The sequence below is a fragment of the Haemorhous mexicanus genome, chromosome 22, assembly GCF_027477595.1.
Source record: "Haemorhous mexicanus isolate bHaeMex1 chromosome 22, bHaeMex1.pri, whole genome shotgun sequence".
NCBI classification, from domain to species: domain Eukaryota; kingdom Metazoa; phylum Chordata; class Aves; order Passeriformes; family Fringillidae; genus Haemorhous; species Haemorhous mexicanus.
The window spans coordinates 5,839,737-5,861,163 of record NC_082362.1 but is presented as its reverse complement, the minus strand read 5'-3'; the positions used below and the strand labels follow the sequence as shown (position 1 = coordinate 5,861,163).

The 21,427-nt window shown below is 45.1% G+C and overlaps 1 protein-coding gene across 5 annotated transcripts in view; it reads right to left on the bottom strand.

The window, feature by feature from the left end:
• RFFL (ring finger and FYVE like domain containing E3 ubiquitin protein ligase) overlaps window positions 1-21,080 on the bottom strand; it is a 29,207-nt gene extending 8,127 nt beyond the window's left edge. The window contains exons 1-3 of one of the 5 annotated variants that reach the window (XM_059865605.1): window positions 20,970-21,080; window positions 17,495-17,578; window positions 2,932-3,116 (exon numbers count right to left, since the gene is read on the bottom strand). In XM_059865605.1, the coding sequence (XP_059721588.1) occupies window positions 2,932-3,111 (180 nt within the window). In that variant the 5' untranslated portion in view covers window positions 3,112-3,116; window positions 17,495-17,578; window positions 20,970-21,080. Of the gene's footprint in view, window positions 1-2,931; window positions 3,117-8,512; window positions 9,027-10,030; window positions 10,053-17,494; window positions 17,579-20,969 lie in introns of those variants that run through there. The other 4 variants (XM_059865606.1, XM_059865607.1, XM_059865608.1 and 1 more) reach the window with 4 other exon arrangements.
• Window positions 21,081-21,427: the final 347 nt, after the last annotated feature.

Genomic DNA, 21,427 nt, shown 5'->3' with positions numbered 1-21,427 from the left:
GAGCAATCCTGTTCCTTGGGGAATTTTTAGGGCAGAGACAGGAACTGATGGCTGTGTGTGCCTAGAGCAGGGGAACAAAACAAATCCACAAAGGCACAGAAGTGGAAAATTACCCTGTTGGTAACATCTGCCCTCTGAATCCCCCATCTCTGACGTGGGAGCAATCAGATGAACTGAGATTTAAAAACCCCAACCACACAAAAACTGCACAAAACAACCCAAAACCCTGAAGCAGCCCCACTTTTCTCTGGCAGGGGAAGCCTCCCCATGGCCTGCAGGTTGCCAAACTGGCTCCAAAGGGAACCCCTGTACTGCCAAGGACCTTCCACCAGCCAGAAAACCCCTACTTGAGCACTCCCACCTTGAGGTATCACAAAGCAAACACAGCACAAGGGCTCTTCTACCAAACATGTTCTTGCAATTAACAGTAACCCTGCCTCAGTTATCAAAGGATACATTTGGGAAGTGAAAATAAATCCAGGCATGTCTCTGACTTAGCAGCTCAGCACTAGGATTTATCTTCAGAGGAAAAAAAAAAATAAAACCTCCCCAGCCTGTATCTGAGCAGCAAGTGTTTAAACATGGATATTTTGGCTACATCTCAGCATCAAGCAGCTCTTACACTTCACTGAACTCTGAGTGAAAGAGCATTAATTCAAGGCAGTGTGTTCTTCAGAAGGATTAGTTTCAAATGTTGTTGCACATTAAAACTTGCCTAAAAGGTCAGGCCACATCTGCCTGCTGCTCACTGACAGCACAGTCAGCGTGGTCAGACAGCTCTGAAATGCTTTATGTGGGGGGGGTTTGTTGGGTTGGGGCTTTTTTAAAGCAATCTAGGCTATCCTTACAGTCACCAGTGCAGAAGGAATTAATTTTGATCCCCTGTATTTCAGAATAAACATTAACTGGACACTGCAGTTCAAAGGTGCTGCCTCTCCCAGGGGAGAATGCAGTTTTCCATGCTGTCCTTGCAGCACTGTGAGATTTCATACACTGCTCCCTCCCTAGCAACAGCACTGAGGAATTCCCATGGCTCACAAACACACCAGTGTGTTCTAAGGGATGTTTTCTCTCCCTCAGAGACCTCAGGGGTGAGCTCTGGCAGCCCCTCCTGCAGCTGTTCCAGCATTCCCACCTGCAGCACAGGGCTCCAGTCACCCCCACAGATCACTGCTCAGGAGCTGGGCAGCAGGAAGGAGGGAGGAGGTTTGGGAGCCCCCTTTGGAGTACAGAACATAAACTTCAATTTCCCTGACAGCCTGGAGCAGGAGCAGCTGGACATGAGCACAGGTATAGACAGCAGATCCCACAGGAAAAGAGGGAAGCTGCTGAGGGCAGGAATGTTTTCAACAGCTTTAGCAGATCCTCTGTAATTTGTGCACGAGAGCATTCCCTCTCCTGTCAGAGCCAGAGAGCTCAGCTGGAGCCACTGATGGCTCTGACAAGACACTGCTCTAAGGGCAGCTGATACAGAACAGCTATTTAGGGGATACTGGGGAAAACAGGGCTGTGCTGCTGCTGCTGAGCTCACAGCTGCCTGAAATGGTTTCATTTCAGAATTGTCTCCATCCACTACTCGCAGCCATGGCCAACAGCAAGTGCTGAGTCCAGGGTAACTCTCCACAAGTATTTGTGAGGACATGTGGCTGAATGAGGACAATGTCAAAGACAACATGACAGAGTCATGAGCAGGGAGGGCCCCACTGGAGCTGACCCAGCACCTGGAGCAGGCTCAGCACACTCACACACCCCACAATACATCACCAGAGTCTGATTCCTGAAGCAACTGCACTCCTCAGTGCAGAAATGCATCAACATCCCTGCTGCCCTGGGAGTAGAAAGCAGCAGCTCTGCCAAGACCCACCATTCCTCAGATGAGTGTCCTCATGCATAAAGAAAAAAGTGCAAGGAAAACCAATTTATGAACTTTCCCAGATAATCTGAAAGGGCTGTGGCCAGAATTCACCATTATTTTTAAATTCTCACATACTTAAGTTCAGTAACTATAGATCAGACACTTCTTAAGCCACAGAGTGTGGACACAAAACAATTTTCCTCACTGGAACATTTTCAAGCAGCATTAAAGGACCCACCATGTCCAAATAATGCCCCAGGCAGGGTTTGCTGTCAAATTAAGTCTTGTGGTACCAATTATTTTGGCATTTATACACCACAAATCAAGTTTACAAGTAAGATAAAATTGATCTGGGTTTGGTCTGGGGCTATTTTTGCTCAGCAGTTCTACACACATCCTCAAAAAACTTCACTGGCTTTTAGCTTGAGCAACAATAGTTTGGAAAACAGGAAGATCTTCCTTTCCTGAAAGCACAAACATTATTAAACTTCTTGCCACAATATTTCTTTTTAAAGGACATTAGTGCTTTTAAATAAGAAATGTAATAACTTATGCTCAAGTTAATGCTTCTTTCAGTGACTATCAGCAGTTTGGCTTTCTCAGTGAGGAAATCTGCTGAAGGATTTCCAGTCACATTTGTTGCTCCAGGATACAAAATGAAACAGCATGGACACTGGACTCTCCAAGGTAAAAAGAGGGAAAGTTAAATTCTGACTCCAACATTTATAGATTTCCAAAAGTGACAGTGGGTTGGAGGGTGACAGTGCCACCTCTCCAATGACACTGGACAAACCAACAGTCCATCAAATTTCTCCCCCTCCATAAAAGAATGCAAAACAATAAGTTATTCACCTAAAGTATGTGAGAAAGTTCATTACAAGAATGTAAACATCAGAAGGCTTAAAAAATCTTAAAAAACCAGGGCAACACACACGAATTGTGACAGAATGACTGAAGACCCAGAGCCAAGGTGAGCTGTCTTCTCCCATACAGGACGTGCAGATCTGAGGATTAGTGTATAGAATGTGTGTCTGTAACTAAATGAAGGCAGCTGGCAGGGCAGGCTCAGGACTCACCTTGCTGGAGGAGCTGTCGAAGTGCATCCCACAGGCTTTGCAGCTCTGCTCAGAGGCAGTGGGAGAGGGGAAGGAGCTGTAGCCAGGGTTGGAGTAGGCCTGGGCTCGGGCTGCTGGCGGCGGCTGCATCTCCTCAGGGGAGCCATCCACACAGAACCAGTTACAGCAGCTTGCCCACATAGTACCTGCCAGGGAAACACCTGTCAGAGGGGCAGGGACACAGCCTGGCAGCTCAGGTGACAACACAGCAGGAAATGCAGGTCAGTGCCCACCCCTGGTTCATTTTTAACAGCGTGTTTGTCAGTTTTGATCCTTCCTCTGCCAAGTGCACACAAAGCCCCCACGCTCAGTCCAGCATGATGCAGCTTTGGTGAAAAGGGACAAATAAAGACCAAAAGAACTTCATTACTGAAACTTCAGAGAGTTAAGAGACTACAATGAAGACAAGATAAAATTTATGTTCCACTTGGCTATATCAGATTCTGAGTTTGCTCTAACAGGCTGTTTCTATTTCACATAAGCTGCAATACTTATCAGGATGTAATAATGCATCAGGAAAAGAACACAAAAGCTCAAATTATACAGCACAGAACAGTTAAATAAAATCAGCAGCAGGATCATAGATGGCCATTCTTCAGCTTTATCTTAAATCCCTCTACAGATTTACAGCTACAAATCCAAAAAGATAAAATAAAAGCAAGGACAGCTGAGCCACTGATTTCACACACTGCAGTTCTAGGCTGAATTTACAGCATTACAAGGCTGAACCATCACACAGCAGGTCAATGTCAGTAATGTAAGAAAATCAAACACTGGCTTTGGTAACTTGCTTGAGAAAACAACTGCAGCTGAGACACAAAATCATTTGTTTATTTTTTGAAGTCAAATTTTTTATGTATACACACATACACACACTTACCAAAAATCCTAACACAGTCTAGTGCAAAATGCTCAGTTCCACAGTCTTCTCAGACCACCTCTGCTGCAATATTCCAGAAATACACTGCTATAAACTTGCTTTTGGGAGTTTACAAAGAAATCTGAATTCATCTGGGCATTCAGTTTCTGGAGCACACACCATGTGTCATCACTTATGGGTAAACTGAATACAAATTGCCTCCTCTGCATTTCTGCTCTCACATGGGAGTTCCTGAACTGTTTCTTTTATGTCTTAAAAATCAGCTCCCTCACTGATAGCATTCAGCAACTGCTTGATTTTATAAACTTCTGGAAATAAAACATCTCTCAGCTGCACAGCCAATTCATTGCTTGTTACTCAGTAAGTATTGCCACTGTGAAACTCCAGATTCCCAAGGGAACAGGGCTAGGAAAGGAATCCTAAAGGTTATTTGGTAAAATAATTAATTTTTTTTTAAGCTGTGCTGAATCTTTGGGGCTGATGTACTTGAATTGGCAAGCTTTTGCACTCTGGTGCTGTTCCTGTATCTGTTGCTTTAGTGGCATCTTTGATCCTTTCAGAACCTGGCTGAATTTGGCTGGTCAGAATCCCTGCTGTCCTGGACAGATGCTTTTCAAAGCTCACAGTGTGAGCTCAGCCAGGAGCCCTCCCTGCAGGCTCAGCACATTGCAGAGTTTAAATACAAATCTACACATTCACACCATGGATTTGTGGTGGAGCTGATGTGCTCATTGCTGCACTGGAAATGACACTTGGGCAGGCACCCAGATCTCAATAAATAGTGTGGATTGCACTTGGGCTGGCAAGGAGATCCCAGTAAATACACAGAGGAAAGCACTGCACCAACAGAAATAATCTATCATCCATCTCTACTAGCTTTGCCCTGCAATCAAACACGCACTTCAGATGGCACAGATAAAAGAAACAATTACCCTTTTTCTCCCTGCATGTTAATTTTCAAGCTCTCTCTTCTATTCAGAAGTTAACAGAGCCTTTCTTTTGCAAAAATACAGAATTTCTACTTGAAATCACGTTCTTTGGGAGGTTTAGTTTGTTCCTGGGAATCACAAATCTAAACAACATGAAAGCTGCACAGTCCAACAAGCATTCAGAGCCTCCACAGCAGTGGAAAACTGCATCCAGAGTTCAGCTCCCTTCCTGTTTCAAGGACCCCTGCAAGCTGAAGGCCACCCACGATAACAGAATACACAAATGCTACTGCCTGCCCCCAAAAACTTTGTTTTCCTAGAAAAAGACAGCCTACTAATTCACTCTGGAACATTGCAACATGTCAAACACTGGGAAGAAAAACACAAGGCAGTGCACAAACTGGGATAAAATAAGACAGTGCTCAGCATTCAGCTGGGGTTGTAGCTCTGTGATTGCCAAGAATTAAAAGGCCAACAAAAAGCTCAGATGTTGCTTTAGAAGAACCTTAATCCTGCTCAACTACAAAAGCATAGAAGGGAATTGCCCATAAACAAACAACAACCAGGACTGTCCTCTGATCCATTTTTCCAAGGGTATAAAAAGGAGCACACATATAAAACACCTCTGTAGCTGCCTACAGCTGCACTAAGACATAAGCAAGAAATACAGCAGCTGATTTTCCATTGTTCTGGACAGGATCAGCTTTAGAGCCAAGGAAATGAGCACTGCCAGTGATAGAGGACTCCAAGTTACAAGCAGAATGCCTCAGTGGAATTCCAGGATGATAATTTCCTTGATTACTCTACAATGTTTGCTGCAGGAAAATTATTCTTTTTTATTCTCTTACCTATCTGGAGGTACATGGTCAGCACAGCCCAAGAACTGCTCATTTCCCCAAGGGATGGATGTTACAGATGTGGTAGTCTGAGGTCAGAACCAGAGAGTCCTGCCCTAAATCCTGTCGATTCCCTGCAAAGGAGCTGCTGTTCTGCACCCAAGGAGTTCCACAGCTACACCAAAGTGACAAATTAATGCCCAGATAAAAGAACACCCAGTGGAAAAAGCTACTTCTGTGTTGTGCTCCAGGGTTGGGAAAATACTTACAGTAACTTGGCTAATACCAGTGTGACAGCTTGGAAAACTTAATGACAGCATGGATTTCAGGAACATCTTGAATAAAAGATGTGGACTTACTGGCATAGCTGACATTACAGGCACTACTGACAGCAGCATTATCCTTGGACAAGGTGCCTCTACTGCCTCATGGAGCCACAGAAACAACTGCTTGAGCCATGCAGCTGAGCTGGGTTTGGCAAACTGGAAGCTCCATGGCAGGCACCCAACAGTGACTGCTGGCAGCCAAAAACCACCTGCCCTAAATGCTAAGTGCACATTGTGCTTGGAGCATCTGCCAGGGCAAAGGGAGAGGGAGTTTCATCAAGGGTGGGGACACAAGATCAAAGAGTCTATCCTGGACCTGCAAACACATCCACCCACGTGGCAATCAGCACCCTGGGAAGGGGCTGTTTCATCTTCTGCCTTCAGCTGCTTTAAGGAAAGGCAGAAGAAATCCAATAAATGACAGGGAGGTGCTTCCCATGGACAAAGTGGTGCCAGCACTCCACATGCTCTGCTGGACTGCTTTTATTGATTTGATTATTTTTCCAGTATGAAGCTGTGCATGCCATGACTCTCTTGACTGGATTTAAACAGGAGAGTGAAATTCATTTCATCACCAGTTCATTAACACGTTCTACACAATGCCAAGAGTTCTGTATAAATTTAATTCTGAAGGAAATACCAGTGATGTCAAAGTTTTCCTCCCATACATAGTTGAAGACAAAATTCATAATGCAGGCCTGGATTCTTACACTTACCATCTTCATTTAAAAAAGTGTTTGAACTCAGGTTCTCACTCCATACGCAATATCACTGCTACAACCTTGCTAGCTGGAGTATCAGGGATCACAGCCTCCACACAGGATTTATTACACATGCATGTGTAATAAATGGATTTCATCAAAGGCTAGGCTGTGGCTGCAGAGGGAAACTGTGGTTTATGTTTGAATATAAAATCTGCCTTTATTTTCCTAAGGGTACAAACAACAAGGGACTTAGAGCAAGCCAAGGAACATCTCAAATCAATGAGCTTCCAGCTTTGTATAATAAAGCTCTCAAGGACTGGGTCTGGCTCCTTTTTGTGACTGCTCAGGAATGCAGCAGCTGGAATGCAGCAGCAGCAAGGAGACACTTGAATCAAGGGATCAAAAGGAACTGAGCTCCCAGGAGCAGCTGATTCTACTCCCACACAAGAAGAAACCACAGCAGCAAGTAGTTCTGCTGCTGAGAGGCCTTTAACCACTGGAACAGCAGGGCTGATGACCCTTGAGGCTACTGCAGATGGATCTGGGTGCCAAAAAGGGAGGGAGATGCAAGAGAGCAGCTCTGCCAGGGCCAGCTCCCCTGCAGGGCTGTTTGCTCAGCAGCCCCAACAGCTGCCTCACACCTCCCCTGCTCACCACAACGAGCTGCTGCTCCACCAGCTCCCTGAAGCACCCAGCTCCTCTCTACCCCTCATCCATCGAGAGACACCCTCCTCTCCTTCCCATCCAGAACCTTCCTACTGCCTTCAGGACCTGCAGTGAGCAGCTACAGATGCTCTACTCTAACATAGACTCTGTGTCCTCCACAATACCAGTGAGACAACTTTCAACACAACACACCAACCCTGGGATAATGCTGAGCACAAAACCATTCGTTCCTGACACTTCTAGTAGCTTGAAGATCCAGGAAATTGCTCAGGAGGCCAGAAAATGGCAGTGTGGCTTTAAAATACTCATGTATTGATAGGTCTTTTAAAATTATTATTTTTGTTATTAATCCATGCTGCAGCCCCTGCAAAATGGATCAGATCTCACTTTGATGAATGCTGTTTGAAATGGCTGAAGTATTTAATGAGTTAACCACCTTGGTGCCCCATTAATAGTGCTGCACAATTGCTCTTTGTTACAATTTGCTACTTTTTTTTTATTTCAACAAACCTGCACTGATAAGAAATGCCTTGCTAAAATTAGTTTCACTAATGACCTACCACTTCCAAACTGAATTCATAGTAAGGTCAAAAAAACAGTATTTGCTTGATAACAGAGCTATAGAATAATCTGCTCAAATGCCACTTATGCACAAAGCATTATTTTTATCAGCCTTTGTTCCAGGCACAGACCTGAATTATGATAAATGGGAGCAGCCATATGTTGGGACAGCTGGAAAAGTCAGCAAATGAGCCATTTGCAGAAGGGACTAGGGAAGGAAGCAGGCTGCCAGTCTGAGCATGACATTTGCAGACATGGTGTCTCAACCAATACAGAGCAGGAGAAAAGGAAGAGATGGGACACAAATCTGTCACGAGGAATGTACATCTAATTTACTGTATATAATAACTGGGCTGTCAGATTTTTATGTAGGGATAGGAAAAAATATGTTAATGAGTAAAGGTACTACTTCACCTGCCCAAGGTGACAGCATGCCCACCTTGAAAAAATGAGTAAATAAATACCAGCACTGGATCACAGCTAGAAACAGGAGTGTTCAGGTGGGGGAGACACAAGAAATTGTTTTACGGAAGGAGGAAACACTTTTCCATTTTGTGCCGTGCCTTACGAAAGCCTGGAGACATTTCCCTTCTCTAATCATCTAACATCATGCAACAAAGACAAATGTTTAATTGCTCACCAGTCTGATCAGCAACTCTGATGTCAGTTTAAAACTCTTCAGGTGAGACCTTGGTCAGCTACAAAGGCAGAGAGCTCAGGTCAGTCCGCACAGATCAGGGTGTCCAGGATTTCTGTGTCCCTTTGGTTGTGATCCTGTGCATCCAGGAGTGCCTGTACTGCCGGGCACATCAGGGGATGCCCTTGAACAGCACCCACATCCTCATGTCCAGAGGCTGGCCAGAGCAGGCTGGCACTGGCACCCCATTGCAGACGCTGCCTACACCTTCCCCACGGGACGCGCGCAGTCCCTGGCTGGAAGCGCAGCCTGTGCCCAGCAGCAATAATCCATCTTCAGCCCCTCCTCAACACAGCTGCACCTGTGCTTCTCCACCCTGGAGATGCCTCCCAAAACCTCCTCTGTGTGTGGGCTCAGCAGATCCCAACAATCCCGGCAGGAGCAGATCCCAGAGCGTGGCACACAGCTGGATTCGGCAGCGCCGCCGCTGCTGTGAGCCCAAAGGAAGGGACCTGGCCACGCACCAGCATTTTAATGAAGGAAGTGACATCCATTTACCAGAGAGCAGAGAGTAAACAGGGCAGCCCGCTGGGGCAGGGTGCAAGGCAGAGCAGGAAAAAGCTGGAATGGGGCCACAAGCGTTCAGCACAGCCACACACAGCCCTGCTGAAACGCCAGCACCTTCAGCTGCTGCTGAGCCCAGAGAAGCACAAAAATCACCTCCCACTTGCATGGTACAGAGGAAACCATGGTGCAGACAAAGCCCCTTTTATGCTGCTATAACCTGGTTTACATTGAGCAGGACCATTTGCCAGGTAAGCCCTTGGAAAATTGGCTAAGCTGAGAGGAAAATTACGAGTTCTTATATACATGACAAAAATCCAGCAGGTATTCCAAGAGCATTTTGCAGCTGTACCAGTGCTTATCAGTACTGCCAGCAACACCTGATGATGTTCAGGAGGTTTACAGAGAGATCTCCACCTGAAATCCCACCAGCACTGTTACAAGCACAAAGGATCTCAGCTTCAAGCACCTCTTTGAAACTAGAGAGCTGCAATTCCCATTTGAAATGGAGAAAAGAGTTTTAGAAAGCTGTGGGATTTATAGAGAGAAAGCTAATTCCAAAACACCTTCTCACTTGACTCCCAGCTTTGCGCCTGGAATTGCAAACTCAACTCTTGCCCACTTTCCCTCTCCTCTGTAGCACAACACCAAATTTCCCCCAGTTTAACATGAGAAGCTTGGAAATCCTGTTTTGTAAGGAACTGGATACCTAGGGTGAGTATTATTTTAATATAAACTGTTTATTTTGACCCAAAGTTACATTTTATGTATTGAAAAATATTTAGATAAAAAGTTCTCTTTGCTATTAACTCTAATTAGGTTTCAAGACATCTGCTAAGATGGAGAGTCAACTGCCTTTTTCTTTTGCAAGTCAGTGACATTCTCCTAGCAAGTTAATTGAAACCAAAACAAAGTGATTAATGAAATCGTGTGATTTTAGAAAATGATTTTTCTTACCCAGTCCATCTCACCTCCTTAGTCCCATACCTGTTCCCAAGGGACATACTGTGACCTTGGGCTTATCTCCCTTCCGCTCTCCTCTTATGCTGAACAACAATTCAAAAAGCTGCTGTGCTCTTTCACACTGGTTTGATATTCATCAGCAAGGCTGAATTAAGTCAGTTGTAATTATAGCATGAACCAAGTCAGGAGGAGAAGAAAGGACACTCTGGAGAAGCAAGATTCCAGAGTGCTGTTTTGTTACCATTCCCAGCATCCTGCATGACTGGATGTGTCTCTATCCTTAGTCTCACACCCAAAAGTGTCATTGAAAGTGGAAGCTCTCCACCAAAATGTCAGCAAGGAGCAGTCCAGGAATCCTAGACTATCCCCTCCCAACTCAACCAGTCCTTTTCATGATGCAGAAAAACCTCCATGCTGAATTTTTCTCTTCATTCATTCCTATCAGGTTTTCTTGGATTCAGCTGCATGGGTCACTGCTAAAACTGTAATTCCAATAGACAGCAATAAATTCTCAATGACAATCTGAACATTTAACTGTGCAGCTCCCCTAACCAGCCCTACTCCAAGAAGGGTCCATCCCATCCAGATTTCATCTCAAAACCCACCTCAACCACTCTTCCATGACAGCCACGTGGCCACAGCTCGGGAGGTTTCCTGGATCTGTGCCCACCTGGAAGTCAGAAAGAGGCTCCAAAGGCACAACAGGAGCTTTTCAGGGAGTCTTCCTCCTCCCCTCCACACTACAAATACCTCCCTCTCTCAGCACATTTTACAGTGCCCAGAATAGAACCTTGCTGAAAATAAGTTTCTGCTGTGCTGCAAAACACTGCTGTGGACCCAGTGACTTCAGTGTTTGGGTATTGCAAACAAACAGAAGCAGATCCACAGTTTAACCAGGGAACAGCTTGGAATCCCCTCTGCTGGAAGGTGATTTCACCAGGGGAGAAGACAACCACTGGCAGATGGTTTAATGATACCCTTCTCCTAAATGGGGGAATTCAGGGAGCTGGAGAAAAAAGGGGAGGAGAAAGGATATGAATTTGTATTTTCATCACATCTCAAGTTCCCTACTTCAGGTAAAAAGGAGATCAAGCTATTTCCATTGGAATCCCTGGCACAATTGCACATCTTGTTTCAATATGACAACTGCATAAATTACACATTCAGCAACAGTTCTGCTTTGGAATGAAGCACAAGAATATGGGGGCATTTGTAAGGAGAAGAGAGAGGTGCATTATCCCAGATACAGCTCCTCAAATTTGGGGTTGGAAAAGACTAGCCAGAATTACATTCAATTTCTCTGTAACTGCGATTACAATTGGCCCTAAAGCTCCACAGACTCAGACTCTGGACTATCACTGTGTCTCAGGCACCCAAAATTGAGAGTGTTTGCTGATAAATTACAACATCAGTTGGAAATCCAGGAAATTACTTGTCCTGCCAAGCTATGGGTTTATTTTTAACCAGTAAACTTCTAAATTTCACCCCTACAAAATCAAAATATAGTCTCTAAACTCCTCACATGCCAAACCTTCTCTCCTCCCCATCTTCTTCCAGAAGCCTCTGGTAGAAAATGAACATAAAGCCCATGGAATTTATACAAGTGGAAAAGTGTACATGCAGTAGGACTGGATGCACCACAGCTCTGTGCAGACTGGCAGGCAACCTCTAACCCATTTAACTGGAGCCTGAAAAAAGATAATTTTTATTTGGCTGGACTGAAACAGATCTGGATGTATGTAACTGAGGCACATCATAACAAGCACAAACACTGCAGACTCATTTCAGAGCTATGCCTATTCCAAATTAATCTGAATTCAAATCCAAACTAGGTGCTGAAATAGAATAAAATGCAGCTGCAGATCTTCTCCTTTAACACACACGTACACAGACCAGCTCGCACATCACATCTGACACAGTGTGGGAAGTTCTGCCCTCCCAGGCTGCAGAAATACTTAGAAATTAGTCAGCAGTTAAAAAAAGGTCCAGGATGTTGAGTACAAACCTGAGGACTGGTTTTGTTCCTGAAACAACAATAGACAGCACAATAAAAAAAGTGAGTTTGTTTATGGTTTAGTCACCTTATCTGTGGACAAGGGAAAATACTCTACTCTCATCTGAAGGAAGTTAATACAGGTGGAACTTTGAGAGGGACTTTGAAGTTGTACTCTTAAAGAATTTCCATAAATATTATTCCTGTGCCAATCTCCATTTAGCACGGAAGCATTTGAAATTCAGAATTGCTTACATGCAGGCCAGGAGAAGAGCATGAAAACTGAGGGAAAGTTCAAGCCTCAGCACCCAGTGTGTGCCAGCAGGACATGGGACAGATGTTGTGGAAGGGTCAATTTCCAACCATCTGCAGTGTTTGTTTCTAGGGCTGGAAAGTTCTACAAGGGTTCCTTCACCCCCATCCTTGTTCGACTGCTGTGCCTCTCTCCCTCCAGTCTCAATCTCTGCAGGAACATTAAGGACTGAGAAATCCAAACCAAAGCAGCCTGAAATCTGGCCTTTATTCAAACAGAAACATGAACAAACCCAACAGCCATCTGGTCCTATGGTTTTGGTTGCTGAGTTGAGGGGGCACATCCTGAGGAGATTGTAGAAGAGCTCACACACCATTCAAGTAAACATTTGTCTGTAGGAACTAAAGCCATGATCCAAAAAAGGCAATTCTCCTTTATTGCCACATCTCTATACATCAATTATGGCAGAACATTTTAAGTTCTTTGTCCAGCCTTTTAATCACCTGTGTGCAGCACCAAGAGAGGCAGGAGGGGCATCCTCACCAAAACCCACCCAATTCATGGAATCAAAGTGCTGAACATGGAACCCCAGTGGGATCCAACCCAGAGAATGTATTTTCACAGAAGACTGAGAGCACAGCAGGTAAGGAAAGCTTCAGCCAGGGACCTGCATCTCCTGGATTCCCCACCTTTGTCACACAGGGGAAATTTCCCATATATGGCCCAAGCCAGTAGGGTCATATTTCAGTGCAGGCTTCTGGCAAGCCCAGACATTCAGACATCATGAGTCAGTGCTCCAGAAATCACTGGAGTTTAGAAACCAATAAATCTACTTAGTTCTGGTTGGGTTTTTAAATTCACCTTCTCTTGGGGTTTTTTCTTCCACCTTTGCAGTACACAGACACCATCACGTTTTCATTTTGCTTCTCTGTAACTGGCAGGGGCATTTCTTTCCATTCTGGGGGGTTTTTGCTTCGTAAAAATGACAAGACAAGATTTTCATATTAGTCTAAATCCTGGTGTTGGGGCATGAAGAATAAAACCAGACCAACTATCATGGAGGCTGGGAACATACTAAGCAGTCTTGTACTTTCACACAGCCCTCCAAAAACAAAGAATACTTATTGTTTAAATAACACCTCAAAACATCTTCACTTCTGTCCTCAGATCCCAAGCAAACAACAACTTATCTGACATTTCAGCACAACCAGACAGGACTGCTGCCAGTAAGAAGTTCCCTATGACACAATCTTTTCCACCACTGACCTGATAACATCAGCATGACCTTTCTTCTCTTTTAAACTCTACTTTTCCCAGTTCAATAGTTCAGCAGAAACTGACCCATTTTTGATTACACAAACAAAATCAGATACCACGCATTCCTATTAAAAAAAAAATTAAACTCCAAATTTCAAAAAATATCATTAGTAAGTTATTTTCAGAATAGTAATGAAATCAATAATGTGGGACAATTCAGGGTGAGGAGTTTTAGTTTTAGTTTCCAGCTCTGTGAGTCTGAGCTACTTCAGTTCTCTGTGCTTGAGTTTTCCATAAGCAAAATACAGATAATGCTCCATCAGGGAATGGAATCAATATTTCATTTCTTTAAAGCAGTACTGTGTTCATAATGGAATTAAATACTTTCAGAGAACTGCAGAGCCCATAGAAGTGAGGCACTTAAGGGAAGAAATGTGAGTGAACAACCTCCTTGAAATTCTGCAGAGCATCCTAACAATTTTACAACACAGAATATTAAAAAAAACCAGGACAAAACAAGATGATTTTGAAGCCAAATTCATGTTTGACACAAGTGCAAAAGACAATGCAAGTCCTGTTCATTTCTTGTGGCTCTTTTTTTCTGTTTGTTTGTTTGAACTCTCCCAGTTCACAATGAAAATTATGGTCAACATGCACAATAAAAAAGCTTGTTTTTACTTAAAGGGGCTTTTCAACTTAAAAATAAAAGTTTTACTTACAAATGTGGCCTTTTATAAAAAACCCTACAAAACAAAAAAGACAAACATTCTTGGGACTTAAGATGTGAAGGAGGCAGCATGCTGTCAAACTGCAGGCTAGGAAAACATCAGGGATTTTAGATCTCAAATCTTCTGTACATGTTGTAAAAAAAAAAATGTTTTCCTCAGAAGTTTAGAAGGTTTTGTCAATATATTTAGATTGTTTTGTCCAATATCAAGGATTAAGGCTGATCAGTCAAGCACACAGGGACAGTAACAGTTTATACCCTTTTCTTCACATTTTCTCTCATCAGGGGAATTTTTTAGGAAATACCACCATGTATTTGATTCAACAGATTTAATGACAAGCCTGCATCTCTTATTCCTGCCAGAACAGTGAAAGCTTTAGCTCATGTTATTAAGAGCCACATCCAGAAGTAAAAAAGCAAGCTCAGGCCTCCAGAACAATGTCTTACCAAGTGAGTTTGGCTTTGGGCAGAGCAGCACTGAGGGAGACAGGCCTCATTCCAAGAATGATCATCTTACTTCCCTCAGACAAAGTAAAGCCTTTCATGACCCAGGCTGGGCTCTGGCCTACATTCTGTTGGATGAAAAGGCTTCATTATATGCAGTTGAACACATTGTTTGAAAACCTGATAGAAATGGCCTTTACCACAGCAAGTGCTGAACAAACTGAAATCATGCAATGCTAAGGGTTCCAAGGGACCAAAATGGCAAAATTCTATTAAATGTGTTGTGTGCTCTCTCTAAAACCCTGCAATGGGCTTTCACCCATGGCAGAGTTCAGAGATGGTACCAGGATGATCAGATAAGATTATTTGCAGATTTAAGGTGCCTCTGAAGGCAGATAAAAAGAAATGCTGCAAGTGTTTTGTTTCTAAGTGTGTTATTTTGCCATACACAAGCAGTCATTTACAGGTGCTTTGAATTCCAGCTGCACTCTCCCTGCACACCTTGTAGGCATTCCAAGTTACTCCTGAAGCCTGGCAGTGAGCTGAACAACATATTTCAATTCTTTCCAGGAATTCCTTCACTCAGAATGAAGAATGAATTCTTTAGCTATTTCCATTGCAGAAATCTGTCTGTGATCTGTATTCAGGTCAAAGGAGCAAGTAACAAGTAGTATAAATAACAGCAGGAATAGAAAAGTAGTTTGCCAAAAGGACTGATGGTTTGGGCTTTATTTTTATTAAATTCATGTTTCAACTCCCTCTTGTTTCTCTTCTGCACAAGAGACAAAATCTTGTTCCTCCTACCCCAGAGTCCTCTGCACAAGAAGATGCACAGTGACAGATCAGGTCTGACAGAGCTGACAAGGAATTCCATGATCCCCTGCAACAGCTGATCAGCCTTTCCACCTGAGAGACACAAGGCCTGCATTACAGAATCTCAGACTCTGACTGGCAGAACCTGGGTCCTGAGCTCCAAGAGCATGAAACAGCCCCTACATAAAAACCAGCTGAGATTTTTACTCTTTGGATTATACAGTCAAAGGGGACTTGGAAATCTACATTTTACTTGGAATCTGAAAAATAAACTGTTTCCAAACTCTCCTGCAATGCTTGTGCAAGGGCCTCAGGACAGGCAGGGATCTGGCCAGCTGTGCCACCAGCCACAGAAGCTGCATTTTAGAACTCGCCCTTCTCTGGAACAATTGGAACTTTCTCCAGGCTGAAGTCTGCACACAGAGCTCAGTGTTTCCCTGCAAGCACACAACAGCTCCATTATTGTTTAACTACCAAAAACCAGCTCCAACAATCTATCAAGCTTGACATTCTATCCATCTCTGCTGCTAGACCAGACTGCTGGGTATATATATAGGAAGAGGTTCATGGATTCAGTAAGAAAAAAGTTATTTTGTTAATCTAAACTGAGATTTCCCTTCTTTTAACCATTCATTTGTCATTTTAAAAACCATTCTGGAACAGAGGCCTGTTTTTCCTCAGATTATCAAATTCAAGTGTCTATAAAGAAATCTATTCCAGCAGATGAACAGAAGCTCCTTTTTAAGATACATATAAAACAAATTCAAAGGCAATCCCACAGAGAAGGAGTTGCTGACTGCCTCAGAGCTGCAGCACCAGTTGTGCTTCCAGCCTGGCCATGATTATTTAACACCAAACTAGAGCAGAGCATGAAGCTGCTGCTTATCACCCTCCATGCCCAGGGACAGCACTGCTGGGCAGCTTTCCAACTAATCCTGGCCCAGGCAAAGTCTGAGAAGCACCAACACTTCCATGGAAGCAAACTTATTAATGCAATCTCTTGGAGGATGACCTCCAACACAGGAACTTGCTCATCTGAGTGATGCCAGCAAGCCAAGTCTCTGGGGGAAGGACACCTGGCTGCCATCCTCTGGTGCCAGCAGTCATTTTGCTCTGAGCAAGGTATTTTGACATCAACAAAAAGCAGCATCACATCAGTTTCAGTCTGGAATTCTGTGGGATGCAGTTCCTGACTCATTTGGGCAAAAGCCAAAGCAATAAAAGCTCAAGTGGTGTGGATTCAGTGATGCCACTTGTGACACTGCAATTTGAAATCACCCATGTGTATATATAGAATATATAATGCCCAAAGGAACCATCCTTCTTGCAGCAGAGGTTACCACACAACAACCAACTCCCAAAAGAGAGTATTTTAAATTTAAATTACATTTAATGAGTTTCAAATCTCACTTAACATCAGCCTAAACTAAAAGATTCAAAGCATATGCTCCTTAAGTATATTCTTATAAGCACATCCCACAACCTTCTGAATATAAATAAAAAGGTGGCAGCATTAAAAAAAGCTGATGTTTAATGAATATTTTAGTCTCCACCGAAATAAAATGTGGAAATTCCTATTCCAACACTATTTGGCAGAGGAGCCCAAGGGCATTAGAGAAAGAAGCCTGGTTAATATTTTTGAGTAAACTGAAAACCTCAAGAGCAATTAATGTGAAGAAATTGTAGATTTTACAGACACTGAGAAGAATTAACCAGCATCTCAGAACAACAATTCTTTCTAAAGAAAGTCCCTTATGGGAGCATAAATGGAACCAGCCAAAAAGGCCTTTCAGAGGTTGGAATGAGCCATCTCAGTTCAGAGAAAAACCAGCTGAGAAAGAAGGAAAAACCTGATACAAAATCTCAGTTCTTGATTTGACTGTCATACTCTTGGTTTCTTAAAGAAAAGGGTACTTTTTCAACCTTGCAATGTTGTTTGAACTCTAAATAATCAACTTTAGAGGCACCTACCAGCAGGGGGTTAGAAACCTTTGCATGCAGGTGAGTCCTGGTCCTGACATCAGCCCAGCAGTGACAGGACTGGATTGTCCCCACCTGTGAAACAGAGATTCCACTCACTCACCCCTGCAAAGCATTCCCTGCTCCCTGAATGCCAGCTCAGGGAAGTTCACACTCCCAAGCCCTGGCTTTGGTAAGGACAGTCCCTGGGAAGGGGAGGGAAGCAGGATGGGAAAGCACAGAGAGGGACTGTCCAGGGTAATGACTGGAATCACTCTGGGGAGCAGGAGCCGGGCTGGGGTTTCACAGTGGGCATTCAGGGCAGGGCTGGGGGAACATCTGCACCAGGTAAATCCATGGAAGTGCAGAGCACAAGGAACAGGCAGTGAACAGCAGCACCAGAGACCTCAGCAGGGCTCTGGCTGCAGCACCTCCAGAGCTCAGACTCCAGCATCCACACTGCCAGCAACATCAGGCACAGCTGGGTAACGTCTGCAGTCAGAGCTGGGACTAGAGAAGAACCAATTTCTCTGAACTGCCAGGTACCCAGAGGTCCCCTCTCCCTGCCCAGCAGCAGGTCACACACAGCTGGGTCCAAAAAAGGGCCACATGCACACACTTTTCTGCAGTTCTCATTATGCTGCTGCCCACAGTGTGTTTCATTAAGCACAAGTACTTGGTTCAATGCATTTTGATTTGTTATTTTCAGATCAGGACTGGTCAGAAAGTTTAGAGAAGAGTTGGAGCCAGAGGATCTTTAATTAGGTGATGCTTAAGGTCCTTCCAACCCAGTCCAGTCTGTGATTCCACATCCTATGAAAACCCACCAGAAGGGACAGGAAAGTAGCCTAACTCTAATTAAACACCATTTTCCCTACAGTGACACCAACACAGCCTAGGTGAGGAGAGCATTTTACCCCGGCAGACCTGAGGACACAAACTGCAGTGCTGGGTCAGACACAGCCTGGCCAGCTCCACTGCCCCTCTGAGCAGGCACACAGAGCAGACACACCATGGAACTCTGCTTCCACCCCTCCAGGCAAAAACTGGTTCAAAGTCCAAACTGCAGGTTTAATAACAGCACTGGCAGCCCAGCTCAGCTCATGCTCCAGCCTAATTGAAGAGTTTACAATCTCAGTTGTTACTAACAACAAACTGTGGTGCAAAGTTGCACAGGAAGTGAAAATTACACCATTTAACAAACAAACAACACAACACAAACCCACACTGAAGTCAACAACAGTAAACAGAAAACTGAAGACGTGAAGAAGACAGATTTCAGACCTGAACCCAACTAGTGACCACTAACCTCCCAAAAACTCACATGTATGATTCCTTTGTACTCTCAGTGCAGAGCAGTACATTCAGTTCTCATTTTAGGAGCCAAATCACATGGTACCTGCCAGTGAGGAAGACTGAGCCTCACTGGAAGCCATCCTACTTTTTCTACCCTACAATTAAACACAAAACTGTCCCAATTCAGCAAAAACTTGAGCAATTAAGCATTAACCCATGAGCACCACTGTCAAGGCAATCAGCCTTTAATTAAAAGCTCAGTGGCTACAGCTGAGTGGATGTGCAGGCCCAGAGTGCTGCAGCTGGGTAAGCCTGCTCCAGGATTCCCAGCCCCCAGTAGGAAACACAACAGCCAAAGGTGATTGTGTTGGTTCATTAGACCCAACTGTGCCACCAAAAACAACTGTGATTACAGAGAAGGACTATAAGATCCCCCTCTCCATCACTGTGGCCACAAAAGAGTTAAGGAAATTCAGTATTTGATGGGTGGAGGTAGGTAAACCAAAGATCTGGAATTGTAAGAAATATTTAAAGCCCATCACAGCTTTCTGTTCCATTCCTCAGCTCTGGAAAAATGAGGGAACAGTGGGAAAACAAAGGATTAAAAATCTTTTTGTGTATGCAATCATGTGCATGCCTTAATGATCATCTATCTTAAAATCTGAGCTTGGAAGTGTTGAAATACAACCCACCAGAGTGTAAACACAATAAAATACCAACTTAAAATGCACCTATCATCTCCCATACTAATAATATGGAGAGCTAGAAAAGCTCCTTGGAGATCTACCAAGCTCTTCACCAACTCCACAGCGAGGTTAGAAAGGACAGAAAAGTGCCACAGCTCCCTGCACTGCTGTGGAGCAGCTCTCCCAAACCAACATCTGAGCTGGCATCCTGTGCTCCCCACAGAAGACACGCTGTGTGTCAGAGAGGAGGAAGTGAGCTCAACTGAAACACACAAATAAACCCCTTCTGTCTCAGCCAATTAAACATTACCCTGAGCACAGCTTAATGCAAGAAGCAGAAAATTAAACCCTTCCTATCTGGCTTTAATGCTACACTTGACTAAGCAGGCCCAGCTGTCCTTGCAATGTTGGAAAACACCTGAGTTTTTTCTGGAGTGCAACTGCTTCTTTATCAGAGGGTCAAACACTGAGCCTGTCCATCCTCAGCCTTTTCACCTGAGGAGACTCCAGCAGGACTCTGCTGTCACTGCAGAGCTGACATTTATTAACCTGCAGACACCAAAATACTGCTAAGAAACCAGAGGATGAGTCAATACTTTCCCCACAGGAAACACCTTGACCTGCTTACAGGAACAAACTGCTCGGAAGGACACTCGAGGACTTTTATTTTCTCAACAACTTTTGCTTTCTGCAGCAAAGGAAGGACTTGCTCAGCTTTCACTTTGCAGCACGCCCCCAGTTTTGAGCAGGGAAGGAAATTTTTTAGGTCCTTAACACCAAATTACACTTTGGACATGCTAAAACGCAGAGAGACAATAATTTAAGCAGAGAGCTCTACAGAAGGCTGGTGCTTATCCAGAATTCCTCAGCTCTCATAGCAATTTGAGGAGAATAACCTTCTAAACCCCAGAGGCCCTTTGGGATCAGAACTCAGAAAGGGAAGAGTTACTCATCACCACTCTTAAACATGAAAAAAGAGGCTGCACCAGAGTCCCACCCCCCCTCATTAGGGAAACCCTGTGAGGGAGCCCTTTGACCCCATGTACCCTAAACAAAACCCAGGTGCTGCAGCAGCCCCATTCCCCCTGCCCTGTGCCCTCTGTCCCCTACCCTTGCCAACACCCCAATCCAGAGCCATTACAGCTCCTGGCTAACCCTCAGTGACAACTCCAAGGCCTCATGGACCCCACATCCACCCTCCTCTACCCTGGCAGACCCCATTGCCCCACACCCCCGAACCCTCACACACTCCCCCAACCCCAGCAGCGTCCTCACTGCCCCACACCCCAAAACCCTCAAACCCTCCCCCCAAAGCCCCACACACGCCCCCAGACCCGCCAGCCCCCTCAGCAGCCCAGTGCCGCACACCCCCGAACCTGCCAGCTCCCCTCAGCGCTCCACCCCCAACCCTGTCAGCCCCCCCCAGCCCCGCCGAGGCCTCACAGCCCCACACCCCCCTCACTCCTGGCAGCCCCCCGACCCCAGCAGAGCCCCAGCCGCCTCACCTTCCCCCTGAGAAGCCGCGTCCCGGGTGGCGGCGGGGCCGGCGGGCCTGGAGCGGGCGGTCCCGTCCCGGTGCCTGCGCTCGGCGGCGGCGGCGGCGGCGCTATGGCAACTGCCCGCGGGGCCCGGCGGCCGGAGCGGCCCCAGGGCAGCCGGGCGGGGCAGCAGCGCCCCCTGGCGGCCGGGAGGACTCTGCGGTCCGAGAACCGCGGGTTCGAGACCCGCCGCGGGCACGTGGAAGGAAGAGGAGGAGGAAGAAGAGGGGACACTGCGGGGTTCCTGTGCTCTGGGGGAGTCCCTTGGGTGAGCACGGGAAGGGAGCATACACCGAGAGATCACAGAATCAATCGGCATGGAAAATATCCCACCAGCCAGCCATCCAGTCTCTCCCCGAACACCCCAGTGATGGTGACTCCACCGCCGCCCTGGGCAGCCCATTTCGATGTTTAATCACCTTTTC